We start from the raw sequence: 14,799 nt of genomic DNA on the forward strand, positions 1-14,799 counted from the left end.
TTAACACTTGAGTACCTGGTGATGCCCTTCGGTCTATGTAATGCGCCAGCTGTGTTCCAGACTTTTTCGTAAATTATATTTTTAGAGACTATCTGAAGCTCTTCTTGGTGGTATACTTAGATGAGATTTTGGTGTTTTCCAAAGACTGGGACTCGCACGTCAAACATGTCAGGACTGTCCTCCACATTCTCAGGGAGAATAATTTGTTTGCTAAATTTGAAAAATGTAGTTTTGGTACTCAAGAGATGCCTTTCTTGGGACACATCCTTACCCCTGAGGATTTCTGCATGGATCCTGCCAAGGTCCAGGTGGTATCTGACTAGGTTCGGCCTGCTTCCCTGAAAGCCCTCCAAAGGTTTTTAGGGTTCGCAAATTATTACAGACGTTTTAACAAAGTTTTTCAGTAATCGCCAAACCCCTTACCGACCTCACCCAAAAAGGTGCGGATCTCCTCCACTGGTCTCTGGAGGTGGTCCGAGCCTACAAGCTCCTTAAGGGGTGCTTTTCGGGTACTAATTCAACCGGATCAAACTCAACCCTTTATTGTGGAGGTGGATGCTTCCGAGGTGGGTGTGGGAGCAGTATTGTCTCAGGGTCCTACTTCTCACACTCACCTCCGACCCTGTGCCTTCTTTTCCCGTAAGTTCTTTCCCACTGAGCAAAATTATGATGTGGGTAATCGGGAACTGCTGGCCATCAAACGGGCCTTGGAGGATTGGCGCCATTTTCTCGAAAGGGCAAGACATCGGGTCACAGTCCTCACTGACCATAAAAATTTGGTCTTTCTAGTATCAGCCAAGAGACTCAACCCTAGACAGGCTAGTTGGGCTCTATTTTTTTACCAGGTTAAATTTTGTTGTTACTTACAGGCCTGGTTCAAAGCATATTAAAGCGGATGCTCTGTCCTGTAGCTTTCTGGCCACCCCTCCGCCTGAGACCAAACCCGAAGGAGTATTGCTTCCTGGTGTGGTAGTGGCAACCGTAGACTCTGACCTGACCACAGAGATCATGGCCAGCCAGGACTCTGCCCTGGAAGCCCTTCCAGAGGGCAAATTGTTTGTACCCCATCACCTCCGGCTGAGGCTCCTCCAGGAGTGTCATGACTCAGTCCTGTCAGGTCACCCAGGCATCTCTGGTACCAGGGACCTTGTCACCCTTGGTTTCTGGTGGCCAGGGCTGCTACTGGATGTCCGAGTGCGCCCGGTCTAAAACTCCCAGATCCCGACCTGCAGGCTTGCTGTGACATTTGCCGGTGCCCCAAGGACCCATCTAGCCATGGATTTTATCACCGATCTCCCTTCGTCCCAGGGCAGGTCGGTGATCTGGGTAGTTGTAGACCGGTTTAGTAAAATGGCCCACTTCATTCCCCTGAAGAAATTGCCCAATGGTAAAGAGCTAGTTAACCTCTTTATTAAACATATTTTATGTTTGCACGGGGTACCTGTTAACATTGTCTCCGACAGGGGGTCTCATTTGCATCATTATTTTGGAGGGCGTTCTGCAAGCAGTTAGGACTAGACTTGTCCTTTTCATCGGACTTCCATCCAGAAACTAATGGCCAGACTAAGAGGACCAATCAGTCTCTGGAACAGTATCTCAGATGTTCCGTGGCCGACGCTCAGGACAAATGGTTCAGGTTTTTGGCGCTTGCGGAATTTGCCCTCAATAATCACATCAGCACATCAGCACATCGTCAGGAGTTTCTCCATTCTTTGCTAATTATGGTTTCAATCCCCGGTTTTCTTCATTTTCCCCATGTGTATCAGATAACCCTGAAGTGGAGCTTCTCACTGGAAATTTGAGGGTCATCTGGGACCAGATTCAGAGTAATCTCAGGGCAGCACAGGACCACCAGCGGCTTCAAGCCAATAAAAGGTGTTCGGCTAATCCTGATTTCTTGGTGGGAGATCGGGTTTGGTTATCTTCCAAGAACCTCCGCCTGAGGGTACCCTCTAGAAAGCTCGCCCCCAGGTACATCGGTCCTTATGAAGTCATGGAGAGGATCAACCTGGTCTTCTTCTGCTTAAAATTGCCCCCCTACTTCTTCATCCACGATGTGTTTCATTCCCCCCATCCATCCCATAGGGAAACCCCCTGTCCCAGTATTGACACCCGAGGGACAGGAGTTCGGGGTGGCCAGGTTGCTGGACAGTAGAAAGGTTCAGGGGTTTATCCAGTACTTGGTCCATTGGAAAGGATATGGTCTAGAGGAGAGGACGTGGGTCCAAGTCCGAGATATTCACGCTCGGACCTTATAAAAAACGTTCATAAAAAGTTTCCGAATAAACCTGGTTCGAGGGTTGAGGGACCCCTCATAAAAAGGGGGGGGGGGTACTGTCATGTACTCTCTGCCTGTGGCTCCCTTGGTCTCCAGGACATCGAGAGTTACTCTCTCGGGCGTCGCCCGGGCTGACAGACTGAGGCAGTCTGCAGCCAATAGGAGCTCAGGAGCGTCAGACCAATCAAAGCCTGGCTGATGTTCCTGAGCTCCCGCCCTCTCCTTATTTAGTTCAGCCTGGGATAGTTGGCCTTTGTCTGTAATTAGAGTTTCCTTGCTTGGTGCTTTCCCTTGTTTCAGACTCCCCTGAGCGACTTGCTTTTTGACTTCTTGCGACCTGACCTCGGCTGGACTCCTGACTTTTCTTTGCCTTCTGACTGACTCCGCCTTTTGCGCCCGGACATGTCCGCAGCGCAATTGCTCTGCCTCTCCCTCCATGTATTTCACAGGTTACCCTTTGTTATTTTGTACTGTCTCTGTCTTATTTGTTTGTCAGTTTCACTTGTACCAGTACAGGGAACGCCGCCCAGTTGTGCGCCGTCATTTAGGTCGGGTCGTACAAGTAGGTAGGGACAGAGGTTTGGGAAGAACAGGGACCTCACTGTTTACTGTGTATTTGTTCATGTCACAAAATTCTGGTGCAAGATAAGCTAAATCAAACGTGGTATGAGAAAGAGAAACATGTCTAAAGGTCATTCAAGATTATAAGTCAGCCAAAATTATCATGCAGCATGCACCACGGTGATAAATTTGGTGCATTTTGTGTCTGCCTGATCTAAGTTTACACTGTCTAACTAATATGCAGCATTAGTAAATGTTTTCTGCTCTGCTGGAGTAAGATGTGATAGATTTATTAAGAAGTGCACGCCTCTTAATAAATCTGTTGCATCTTTCAGCTGGCCGTGCACCACAATTGTGGCATGACAATTGATGTCATATTGCCATACCCCCCTATCGGACATAAAATAAATAAATGTACTCACCTCACCACTCCGCTCTCCCCCCCCCCCCTTGTCAGTACTGTGGCTTCATGTAGGAGCCTGAAAAGATCCGATTTGGGGAGGGGGAGTGGAGCGTTTAGGTGAGTAAACTTTTTTTAATTTATTTTAATTTATCTTAAAATCAGATCGTAGGGGTTGGTACGGGGCCTGACGGTCCCATTTGCCCCAGCCCACAGAGTGAAATCTATGCCACCTGAGAGCTGGCATAGATTTCCACTAAAATTTAGTTTCTGTCGTAAATTATAATAAATGTGTCAGGCTGTGGGAGACCATGGCCCTTTTACTAAGCTCCACCCACTTTTCAAAAATAGGCAAAAGCTGTGTAAACAGCCTAAAGGTTGCAATTTTTCCCACAAGTTGCGACTTTTGAGTAGTTTTAGGCTGCTTGAAATGGGGAATTTATATTGTGAGCCCTATTGGAGCAGGTTAATAGTGACAATATCTGTACGGTGCTGCGGAATATGAGCAACAGGAAATAAATAAACCAATACATTTTAAATATGCAATTCATTATACTATATATATATTTGTATTTATTTTTTTTATTTTATTTTTTATTTTTATTTTATTTTTTACTTCTAGCAACGTAAACACATAGCATACTCTTGATGAGTCCTTAGAAAATTCCTAACATGATTACATATCATGGTTATGGAAAGGTCTTGCATATAATAAAAATGTAACAGTAGTTTTATCACCAAGCTGCCACAGATAGGTTACAGTGATATGAATTTCTAAAATGATTAACCTAACAAAAAGCTGACACTTACCGGAACAAGAAATTTTTTAATTTCTTCCAGGGCATGACTCATACGTGAATATGCTTCTCCCGGTGGAGCAAATACTTCAATTAACACATGGAGTTCATCACTCAAGTGTGCATATTTTGCCTCTCCACTCTTCCTTAATTCTTCTTCCTGGCATTTAAATAAATGAGAGCTCATATTTCTATTGATTTACAACAAAAGGGCATAGTAATAAAAGAACCAGTTGAGAATAGAATGTGGGCAGTGAATAGATAGCCTCAAAGTAATATGTGCTTAAGGAAAACAAATAGTCTATTGACAAATGTAACCATCAAATAAGAATGTCAGTATTAATGTTCTCCATAGTACATCTGTAAAGGATAAATATTAGCTTTATTGTTGGTATTGTTTGACAATATATTTGTCCTACAAATGTGTCAGTGTTTTATAACAGAATAGGAGATGAATCCCCATAGCAGTTATTTAGCTCTAAACAGTTTTCCAAGGCCATTTCAGATAACATCAAGGTCATACGCGTCCCGTAGTTTTCCTGGGCTGCAGTGCAAAAGTTGCAATTAACCGCCAATGATTTCTGTATGTATAAAGCATAGTCATTTCTAGAAGTCACATCCATTATGATCACATTATTATGGAATTAGAAGAAGCCATTGTAGCATTGAACCACTTTCTTATAATCCTGCCCTCTTGGCAGTGGCTAGGTAAACTAAGATCCCCAAGGTGTTAGGGCTCTGTTACTGAGCAGGTTGGTAGTATTACACTCTTAGGGTATATTCACACGCTTAGCAAAAAATTTCTGAAAATACGGAGCTGTTTTCAAGGGAAAACAGATCCTTATTTTCAGACATTTTTTAAGCCACTCGCGATTTTTACGGCCGTTTTTGGAGCTGTTTTTCTATAGAGTTAATGAAAAACGGCTCCAAAAACGGCCCAAGAAGTGACATGCACTTCTTTTTCGTGGGCGTCTTTTTATGTGCCGTCTTTGGAAAATGAGTCGTAAAAAAATGCCCTGTCGAAACAGAACACCGTATTTCCCATTGAAATCAATGGGCAGATGTTTGTAGGCGTTCTGCTTCCATTTTTTCAGGCGTTTTTTTTCGAGGCGTAAACGCCCCAAAATACGCCTGGAAAAACTCAGTGTGAACATACCCTAACAGTATATGCAAAAAATCTGACAAATCCTTAACAAGAGAATAAAGCATATACTGTATATAGCTTTAAAATGAAACAAAATAATAATATATATGGGAGATATGTTTTAGGTCACGTTCACACCTAAATTTGTAAACCATAAGCCGCACCGTAACCGAAGTGAAAACCATAGAAAAAAAGTAACAAACCTGCATTTTAGTTTTGTCACAATTTTGCTGCGGTTGTGTTTTTATAAAGAAAATTATTCTAGGAAATGTTCCTTGAACTTCTTCAGTAGAACTCTTCGACTTAGAAGCCTTAGGGTCAATGCACACGATGCATATAACGTGCGGTTTTCCGCACGGATTTGCGTGCGGCAAATCCGCAGTGTAATACAGTACCAGGAAAGTAAATGAGATTTGCAAGAAATCTCATCTACAAGGTGCAGATTCTTTCTGCACGTAATTTGACCTGTGGTGCGTATTCTAAAATCTGCTTGCCAATTATATCTGTCTAGTTTTAAAGAAAAACGCACCAAAATCCGCAGCATAAAAACGCACCTATTTCCGCATCAAATTGTAAAACCGCATCAAAACCACACCTAAAAACGCATCAAAATGGTGCGGTTTTAGCTGCGGTATTCCGTGCGTGTACCTGCGGTTTTGATGCGTATTTTCCACATCAAATTACGCAACGTGTGCATTCAGCCTTAATCACCACAAGAACCAACTATAAATACAATTATTTGAGCAATCTGGCGCTAACAGTCAAACAAAAAATGCACAAAAAACATATACACCATATGTTCAGATACGCACTTTGCACTTATATCAAGTGCACCATTTATTTAGTGGTGTAAGGTTTTATTATTTGGGAATGAAATGTAGTATTATGTCGGAATTGTATGGCAGTATTATGAGGGCTACTACTATGTGGTGGTATTATTTGGATACTGCATATTATTTGGGCTCTACGTGGTGGTATTATGTGGGCTATATATATTTTTGGGCACTTTATGGTGGTATTCTGTGAAAAACTGCCTAAAATTGGCAAACTGGGAAAGCCCTTCCTTGCTTGTTGCCTAGGGCCCCATTTTCTAAACAAACAGTCCTGATTTGACAATAATGTTAAAACATGCAGCAAAAACAAATAGCTCATACTGCAGTAATAAGCAATAAATAAAAATGTGCGTTTTCAGAAGCAGTTATGATTAGGATTTACAAACCTATTCACGTACATGTAACATCTGGACATTGCATGTTTCCAAATTTTTCAGGTCTTATATAGATTTCTCTTTCAGAATTGATGTTTCAGTTTTTAAGCACTAAATGACTGGCCCCAATCCCAGACCAACGACGTATCTCCTAAGCAATATACATAAACTAGAAACCAGGGCAAGGCCTTAATACGATTTTAGACTCTGGCTGCTACAGTACCGATGGAATGGAATCAACTTTTCCTACAGAGATAATTGTTGGCCAAACAATTGTGTGTGGACATCATCTGAAGCTCCTAATGTTAGAGATGAAGTACGCTTATAGTTTATAATCTGTAACTGTTAGGAAGAAACGTCAACATTTTTTATGGCTACAACTAGCAGTAAGAGATGTTGTTCGTTTTATATTATTTTTCCATATTCTAGAATTCCCAGAGGAATTAGTGTTGGACTTTTGGAGTTAGACTTTCTATTCGTTTTAGCAGTATTGCATTTAACAAGCCTCAACAAGGCATATTAAATTTTCTATTGTTTTTCTTTCCCCTTTCCGTTCCCCTCCCACAATACTATACTCTTGTCATCTGGCACTAATTCTGCCATTTATATTCCAAAATGGCTTTAATATGTTTTTAGACTAACTTTTAAATAGTATTCCCTTAGTAATAATCCTGTTTAATGTATTGTACAAAAATTAAATTAATTTTCCCCCACCTTTTCATCTAGTTATCAAAATCAAGATGGCCTACCAAGCACATGTAATTATTTTTGATATGCTGGTGTATCCTAAAAGCTGAGGATGACATAGAATTGAGAGGTGATCGAGCATGCGTGCTGCCGATCCATTTAAAGTCTATACGAATGATGGAAACAGCCAAGTGCTGAAACAGGGCTGTTTCCTTCATTCCCTTAGACGGTCAATAAAGCAGCAGCGCGCTTGCTCGATCGCCGCTGCAAAACTGATTTATTTTGTTGTAGCAGAACTGACTTATTCCAGTTTATACACAACCATGAGAAACCCCCTCTAATGATCTGCATAACATATTCCAGCGTTTCCTCTGTATTGTCTAGGAAGATTAACAGATCATCATTATGTAATGAGATCTTGTCCCCTTTATTCCTCACTCTCAAATCTGCCCTAAATCTAATCTCCAATGGTTCCATTGCTAATGCAAAGATAAAGAGGGACATTCCTGCCTCGTTCTCCTCTTCAACTCAAAGTAGTCTGATAAATCTATGTGTATATCCATTTTAGCTTTGGGGCTTCTATACAGTGGTTTAACCTATTCAGTAAAGTATTGACTGAATCCATACTGATCCAGTGTTCCCCAGAGGTACCTCCGCTCCACACTTTCAAAGGCTTATACAGCATCTAGTGACAATATGGAGTGGAGGCATTACCTAATTCAATCGAGCTGCATGGATCTTTGACAATATTTTAATATTATTGTTCAGCAGTGAAATAGGGCAATATGAGCCCAGATCATAACTATCCTTGTCAACCTTTGGAACTAGGAAAATGTGGGTAGCATGCCTTGAGCGTGTAACTCTATACCTCTAAGGGCATGGCCAGATGTAGCGGAATTGCTGTGGAATTCCGCTGCGGACACTCCGCAGCGGAAATCCGCAGCGGACCCGTTTCTCCATTGCCTTCCACAGCTTTTTAGTAGGGTTCATTTGCACGTTACGGACAATTCCGCTGCGGAGCATAGGCTGCGGTGCGGAATTTGGTGTCCGCAGCATACAATGGTTGTTGCGGACATGTGGCGGACTGTTTGCGCAATTTCTCCATTGACTTCAATGGAGATTCTAAGTTCCGCAATGAAGTCCGCAGATGTAATGTAGATGTTATGTGTGCTGCGGAGCGTATTGGTTTTTTAACATGACATTTCTTCATTCTGGCTGGACCTATGTATTTCTAGGTCTACAGCCAGACTGAGGAAGTCAATGGGGCTCCCGTAATTACGGGTGACTACGTGTGTGCACCCATAATTACGGGTGACTACGTGTGTGCACCCGTAATTACGGGAGCATTGCTAGGCGACATCAGTAAATAGTCACTGTCCAGGGTGCTGAAAGAGTTAAGCGATCGGCAGTAACTGTTTCTGCACCCTGGACAGTGACTACCGATCACAATATACAGCAACCTGTAAAAAAAATAGAAGTTCATACTTACCGAGAACTCCCTGCTTCTTCTTCCAGTCCGGTTTCCCAGGATGATGTTTCAGTCTAAGTGACAGCTGCAGCCAATCACAGGCTGCAGCGGTCACATGGACTGCCGCGTCATCCAGGGAGGTCGGGCTGGATGCCGAAAGAGGGACGCGTCACCAAGACAACGGCCAGTAAGTATGAAATTTGTTTACTTTCACTAGGGAAAGTGCTGTCCCTTCTCTCTATCCTGCACTGATAGAGAGAAGGGAAGTACTTTCACCTCAATACGCAGCGGCTAGTCCGCATCAATTTATTGCCCATTTTGGGCAGATCCGCAACAGAATCTGCAACGCAGATTCTGTGCGGCATTGATGCGGACAGTTGCGGAAGAATTCTGCCACGTCTGGGCATGCCCTAACAGTATCCCTGATAATGTCTCTGTATATTTTCTTTTTATATATCAATTGAAAGGCCATCAGTGCTGTCAGTCTTTTTCCGTTGGCATCTCCATCAGGATGGTCCAATCTCTTGTTTTGTTATTGTGAGATTTAGCATGTCTCTTTGTTCCATGCTTAATTTAGGCATAGAAATTGCTCCTAGATATTCGGTTAATGCCACATCCTCATCATCCGCCCTTGAGGAGTGTAAATCTTTATAAAATTCATAAATACCCTTAGAATTGTATCTGGCTCTATGTTTCCTCCCCCACCCCAATCAATAATGCTCATAACAGCCGAAGTAGATATTTTTAATTATGCTGGCTAAATATTATCCAGGTTTTCCTCCCTCCCCATATTGCAAAGTGAACTTTACCTACACTAAAAATTATATTCTGCTTACATTTTGATAATGAACAATGTGAATTCATATACACGTGTACAGAAGAAGCTTTACATTCATGACACATCCTCCAGAGAGATTTTACACTGCATAAAAGATGTGCAAGCATAAACGTCAAAGGCATAAATATATGAAAAGAAATTTGATGAACCACAGTAACGGAAAACAATTTAAACATTTTACTGGATTGTCAATAGCAAGCTATATGATTTATGACAGAAAGCCAAGAAGAACATTAGAAGCTTAATTGTTGTTTGCATAGTGAAATTAGCAAATGCTGTACCAGGCAATAGTAAATACCAACAAGATTGTTTTTAACAATCTGTGGCATCAGCAGACAGGAGACGGCTGTGATTTCACAAGCAGTGAGGCAGTGATGTCCAAGCAAATAACTGTATTATTTGACAACTGGCGACATGACCTTCCTAATGATCTGCAGAAAGTCACACATCCCATTTCTAAGCCCACCAAAGGACTTTTAGCATAGCTTTTAACATTTCTAATGCTAACCCAGTCAGTACTCCCTGCCACGGATCCGGACGCTTCGCTTTGACACATTTTGCTTTCATGTTGAACCATATAAATTAAAGACCATCAATGAATTCCTAAAAACATGGGCATGTAGACCAACAGGAATGACACACCATCAAGCACTAGACTAAAGGATCTCCACTTTGAAAATAACCCCTTCCCCGACATCCGCCGTATATATATACGGCGCACGCCAGGTGTGGCAGCATCCACAGGGGGCACTGCGGCAGCATCCACAGAGGGCACTGTGGCACTATCTATAAAGGGGCTGCACAATCTTGACATGGTTTCTGCCAAACGCTGCCAACTGAGCCGCCGCACTGCATTTAGCGATACAAACTGTAAAACTGGATTGTTGAAATAAGCACGTGGGGAAATATCTCAAATTTTAAACCTAGTGGTATTATTATAGTAATGTAGTATTATTATTATAGTGTTATAGTAGTTCAAATAACTAATTGATTAACAATAATTTTGTATTGTATCAAATTTGAAAGTAATGCGGCCCGTCAACTTCCCATTTTTTCTATATGCGGCCAATTTACCCGGCCGAGTTTGAGACCCCTGGTTTAGAGTATAGAAAAAGATTACATCTGAGAATTTGCCAAGCTCAAAGGTGGCAGAAATGGACTGTTTACTAGAGACCCACCTGGAGAAAAGATGTTACTAGCTGCCGCTTAAATAAAACAAAGATTGAGTTTTGAGCAGGCCTGGAATAAGAAGGAGGTGTCCCGAAATATATCTATTCATAGTCATAGTCACTGTGTACATGGAATATTAGGAGTTATTTAAGGTACAAGCACACTTATAGTTAGTTCACACCTACACTGTTACTGACAGTGCGTACCCCCCTCTGCTACAAAACATCAGAGGAAAACTAATGTCTAAATACATTCAATTGTCTTCAGAAGTAACCATTTGGGACCAAAGGAGAACAAAAAAATGTTCTACTCCCAGAGAGACAATGCATTCAGGGGCTGTGGTCATTGGTATCTGTCACGATCTAGGGTATGTGGACCCACTAAGCTGCTTCACCATAGCGATGAGGCAGCTGATCAACTCTCAGTCCATGCCGAGGTGCATAGCACAAGGGTACCTGAGATAGTCCAGACAGCGGCAGGGCTCCGGCGCAGAGAGTTAGGTGTGGTAGGTTGCGCCAGACGTGGCGGATGGTACCAGGGATGGCAGATGACACAGACAATGACACAAAACCGCGACCTCCGGCAAGTGTCTCCATTCCTCCAATGCCAACTTGATGGCCAGCAACTCCCGATCCCCGATGGAATAGTTGCGCTTTGCCGGAGAAAACAATTTCGAGAAGAAGCCACAGGCCACCATCTTCCCCTTAGAGTTCTTTTGACATAGTAGTGCTCCAGCACCCACGGAAGATGTGTCCACTTCCAGAAGGAACTGCCGAGAAGCATCAGGGTGGTGAAGAACAGATGCTGAAGTGAAAGCGCTCTTGAGCTTAGCAAATGGCGATTCTGAATACGGATCAAATGATATGCTCCGCGTCGATCTAGCTTTGTTAATACCATGGCCCCACAAATTCTATCAAAAAGTTCTTTGATGAGTGGCGCCGGTAGTCGATTCAAGAACGAAGGGATTCCTCCTTCTTTTTCACAAAGAAAAATCCGGCTGCGATCGGGGAGAAAGATTTCCGGATGAACCCTCTCTCTATGTTCTCCTTAACATAGGTGGAAAAGGCTAGGGTCTCTGGCAGGGAAAGAGGATCAACGCGCCCTCGAGTCGGTGAAGTGTCAGGGAGTAAATCAACAGGGCAGTCGTAGATGCGATGAGGAGGAAGAGACTCTGCTTAACTCTTACTGAAGATGTTTGCAAAATTAGCATAATGAGATGGTAGATCGGAGAGTGACTGAGGCAGTGGAGGCAAAACAGGACGAACCTATGGCAGGCAGCGGCTAAGGCATCTGGGCCCCCATTGGAGGACCTCTCCAGAATTCCAGTCAAGGACCGGGGCATGTAGACGAAGCCAAGCAAGACCCAGCAGAACCGGGTTGATGGCTTTAGGCAGGACGAGGAAGGTGATCTGTTCTGAGTGAAGGACTCCGATTTGTAACGTTAGAGTTTTCGTGATAGCCACAATATGATCGGGCAATGGTAGTCTATTTACAGAAGCAACAGCCAGGGGTCTCTCTAGAAGAACTGTGGGTAGATGTAGACGGTCCACTAAATCCTGCTGGATGAAATTTGCAGCTGCCCCGGAGTCAAGATAGGCAGAGGAAGAGTGTGATGTCTTTCCCAAGATGATGGTCACAGGAATAGATAATTTGGAAGAGGTTTTGACGTTTGGCGTTGTCCTACCTAGAGTTGCCTCTCTAACCAACCCTAGGTGCTGGAGTTTCCCGGCTTTTGTGAACATTGGCGCACGAAATGGCCTTTAAGGCCGCAATACAGACACAGACTTGTAGAGAGTTTGCGCTGTTTCTCCTGCTCTGACAACTTTACTCTGTCTACCTGCATTGGTTCCTCAGGTAGAGCAACAGGAGGGGGCAGTAGTGGTCTCTGGAACGAGGGTGCCAATCTGTGAAAACGTCTCTCCTGCTGAACCTCCTGATCGCGTTCCTAGATCCTCATGGATCGCCAGTTTGCGCCATTTGTCCCTTATGCCTGAAGACGCTACGGTTGTAGCGAAACATGTCGGGGGGGGGGCTTATCTGACTTTTTAGCTGAATGTTACTGACAGATACTATCAATCCTTATCAGTCATCTGCTGATTATTCTCATTAATTGCTCAGTGTGATTATAGTTAGCTGGGCATAAACTTATAGATATGTCCAGTTTTCACTCTGACTAGCAATAATCGCGTTTTGCAGGCAGTCTACCACCTCAGACTAGCCTACGCTCTGGTCCATTTGCAGTTGCTAAGAATTCTAGCATTTAGTACTATACCTCTCTGTCAGTATACATTGTAATTTTAAATTTCACTTTATGTAGTATGTCCTTTTGTCAGGAAGGGAAGGCCGCACCAGCCGGGGTCTCCGGGGAGGAGGACGTCGGCAGGTGGCCAGGAAGTTTGCGGTCGCAGCCGTTCACTGAGGGTGAGCGGAAGGTATTCGCGACAGCAGCCATAACAGTATCACTGTTGGCCAGGATTTTTTTTTTTTTTAGGTGCATTGAACAGATCCTGTGTGCATAGGGCTTCTGATAACCCACCAGACTTCACTAAAGCAGATGGCATAAAAAGCAAACACAAAAAAAAAATAAAACAAATAAAATAAAATATTGTGAATCCACTCACTGCATGGATCCACTGCTGAATCTGTTGTCCAGGTTCTCGTGATTCCTAACTTTTTTGAATTCCTTGCCTTGATTGATCTCACCACTTTGGCTTACTTTATAAGCCCGACCCTTGCAATTCCTCATTGCCGAACTATTGAGCTTCATGACTGTAGTCTAGTTTCTTGCTGCCTCTCTACAACCTGTTGTCGCTTATCTATGTACCAACTTGAACTGTTTCCTAACCACATCTCTGCCTCATGCTACAACCTGTTACGACTTATCTGTATACCGAACTTGGACTGTTTTCTGACCACACCTCTCCCTTACGCTGTAACCTTTTGCCACTTATCTGTGTACCAAACCTGGACTATTAGGGTATGTGCACACACACTAATTACGTCCGTAATTGACGGACGTATTTCTGCCGCAAGTAGTGGACCGAACACAGTGCAGGGAGCCGGGCTCCTAGCATCATACTTATGTACGATGCTAGGAGTCCCTGCCTCTCCGTGGAACTACTGTCCCGTACTGAAAACATGATTACAGTACGGGACAGTTGTCCTGCAGCGAGGCAGGGACTCCTAACATCGTACATAAGTATGATGCTAGGAGCCCGGCTCCCTGCACTGTGTTCGGTCCGGGACTTGCGGCCGAAATACGTCCGTCAATTACGGACGTAATTAGTGTGTGTGCACATACCCTTACTTGACTATTTCTGCTATTAGCACACTCCTGCTTGCTCATTTCAGCAACTGGAATTTTAATCTGCTACAGACAGATATTTAACATGAAAATGCACGGCTTTTTCCATTAAAGAGGCTCTGTCACCACATTATAAGTGCCCTATCTCCTACATAAGGAGATGGGCGCTATAATGTAGGTGACAGCAGTGCTTTTTATGTAGAAAAACGATCTATTTTTACCACGTTAGGAGGGATTTTAGCTTTATGCTAACTCGTTTCTTAATGCCCAAGTGGGCGTGTTTTTACTTTAGACCCAGTGGGCGTTGTACAGAGGAGTGTATGACGCTGACCAATCAGCGTTATGCACTTCTCTCCATTAATTTAGTCAGCGCATAGTCACACTGCGTTATTCACTATGTCCTGTCTTATACTGACACATTAACGATACTGAAGTGTTTAGACAGTGAGTAGACATTCCTTCCAGACAGCACGGGATGTCTATTCACAATCCCGGGACTTCGTTATCGTTTCTATGGTAATTACAGCAGAGCAAGTGTAATCTCGCGAGATCACGCTGTAAATGACAGGTTACAACGAGATTACGCTTTGCTCTGCTGTAAGTACCTCAGAAACGTTACCGAAGTGCCGGGATTGTGAATAGACATCCCGTCCTGTCTGGAAGGAATGTGTAGTCACTGTCTAAACACTTCAGTAACGTTAATATGTCAGTATATGACAGCACATAGTGAACAACGCAGGGTCACTATGTGCTGACTAAATGAATGGAGAGAAATGCATGACGATGATTGGTCAGCGTCATACAATCCTCTGTACAACACCCTCTTGGTATAAAGTAAAAACACACCCACTTGGGCATTAAGAAAGTAATTAAGATAAAGCTAAAATCGCTCATAACGTGGTAAAAATAGATCGTTTTTCTACATAAAAAGCACTGCTGTCACCT

The 14,799-nt window shown here is 43.2% G+C and overlaps 1 protein-coding gene across 4 annotated transcripts in view; it reads right to left on the reverse strand.

The window, feature by feature from the left end:
• The window catches only part of KHDRBS2 (KH RNA binding domain containing, signal transduction associated 2), a 374,758-nt gene that overhangs the window by 131,612 nt on the left and 228,347 nt on the right, over positions 1-14,799 (reverse strand). For 3 of the 4 annotated variants that reach the window (XR_012883161.1, XR_012883162.1, XM_075861986.1), the window contains exon 4: positions 4,050-4,196. The exons of the other annotated variant lie outside the window; for it this stretch is intronic. Coding sequence is in view for 1 of the 3 variants with exons in the window: in XM_075861986.1 (XP_075718101.1) it covers positions 4,050-4,196 (147 nt within the window). In the remaining 2 variants the exon portion in view is untranslated. The remainder of the gene's footprint in view (positions 1-4,049; positions 4,197-14,799) is intronic. 4 annotated transcript variants of the gene reach the window in all.

The sequence above is a fragment of the Rhinoderma darwinii genome, chromosome 4, assembly GCF_050947455.1.
Source record: "Rhinoderma darwinii isolate aRhiDar2 chromosome 4, aRhiDar2.hap1, whole genome shotgun sequence".
In the NCBI taxonomy this organism is placed as follows: Eukaryota; Metazoa; Chordata; class Amphibia; order Anura; family Rhinodermatidae; genus Rhinoderma; species Rhinoderma darwinii.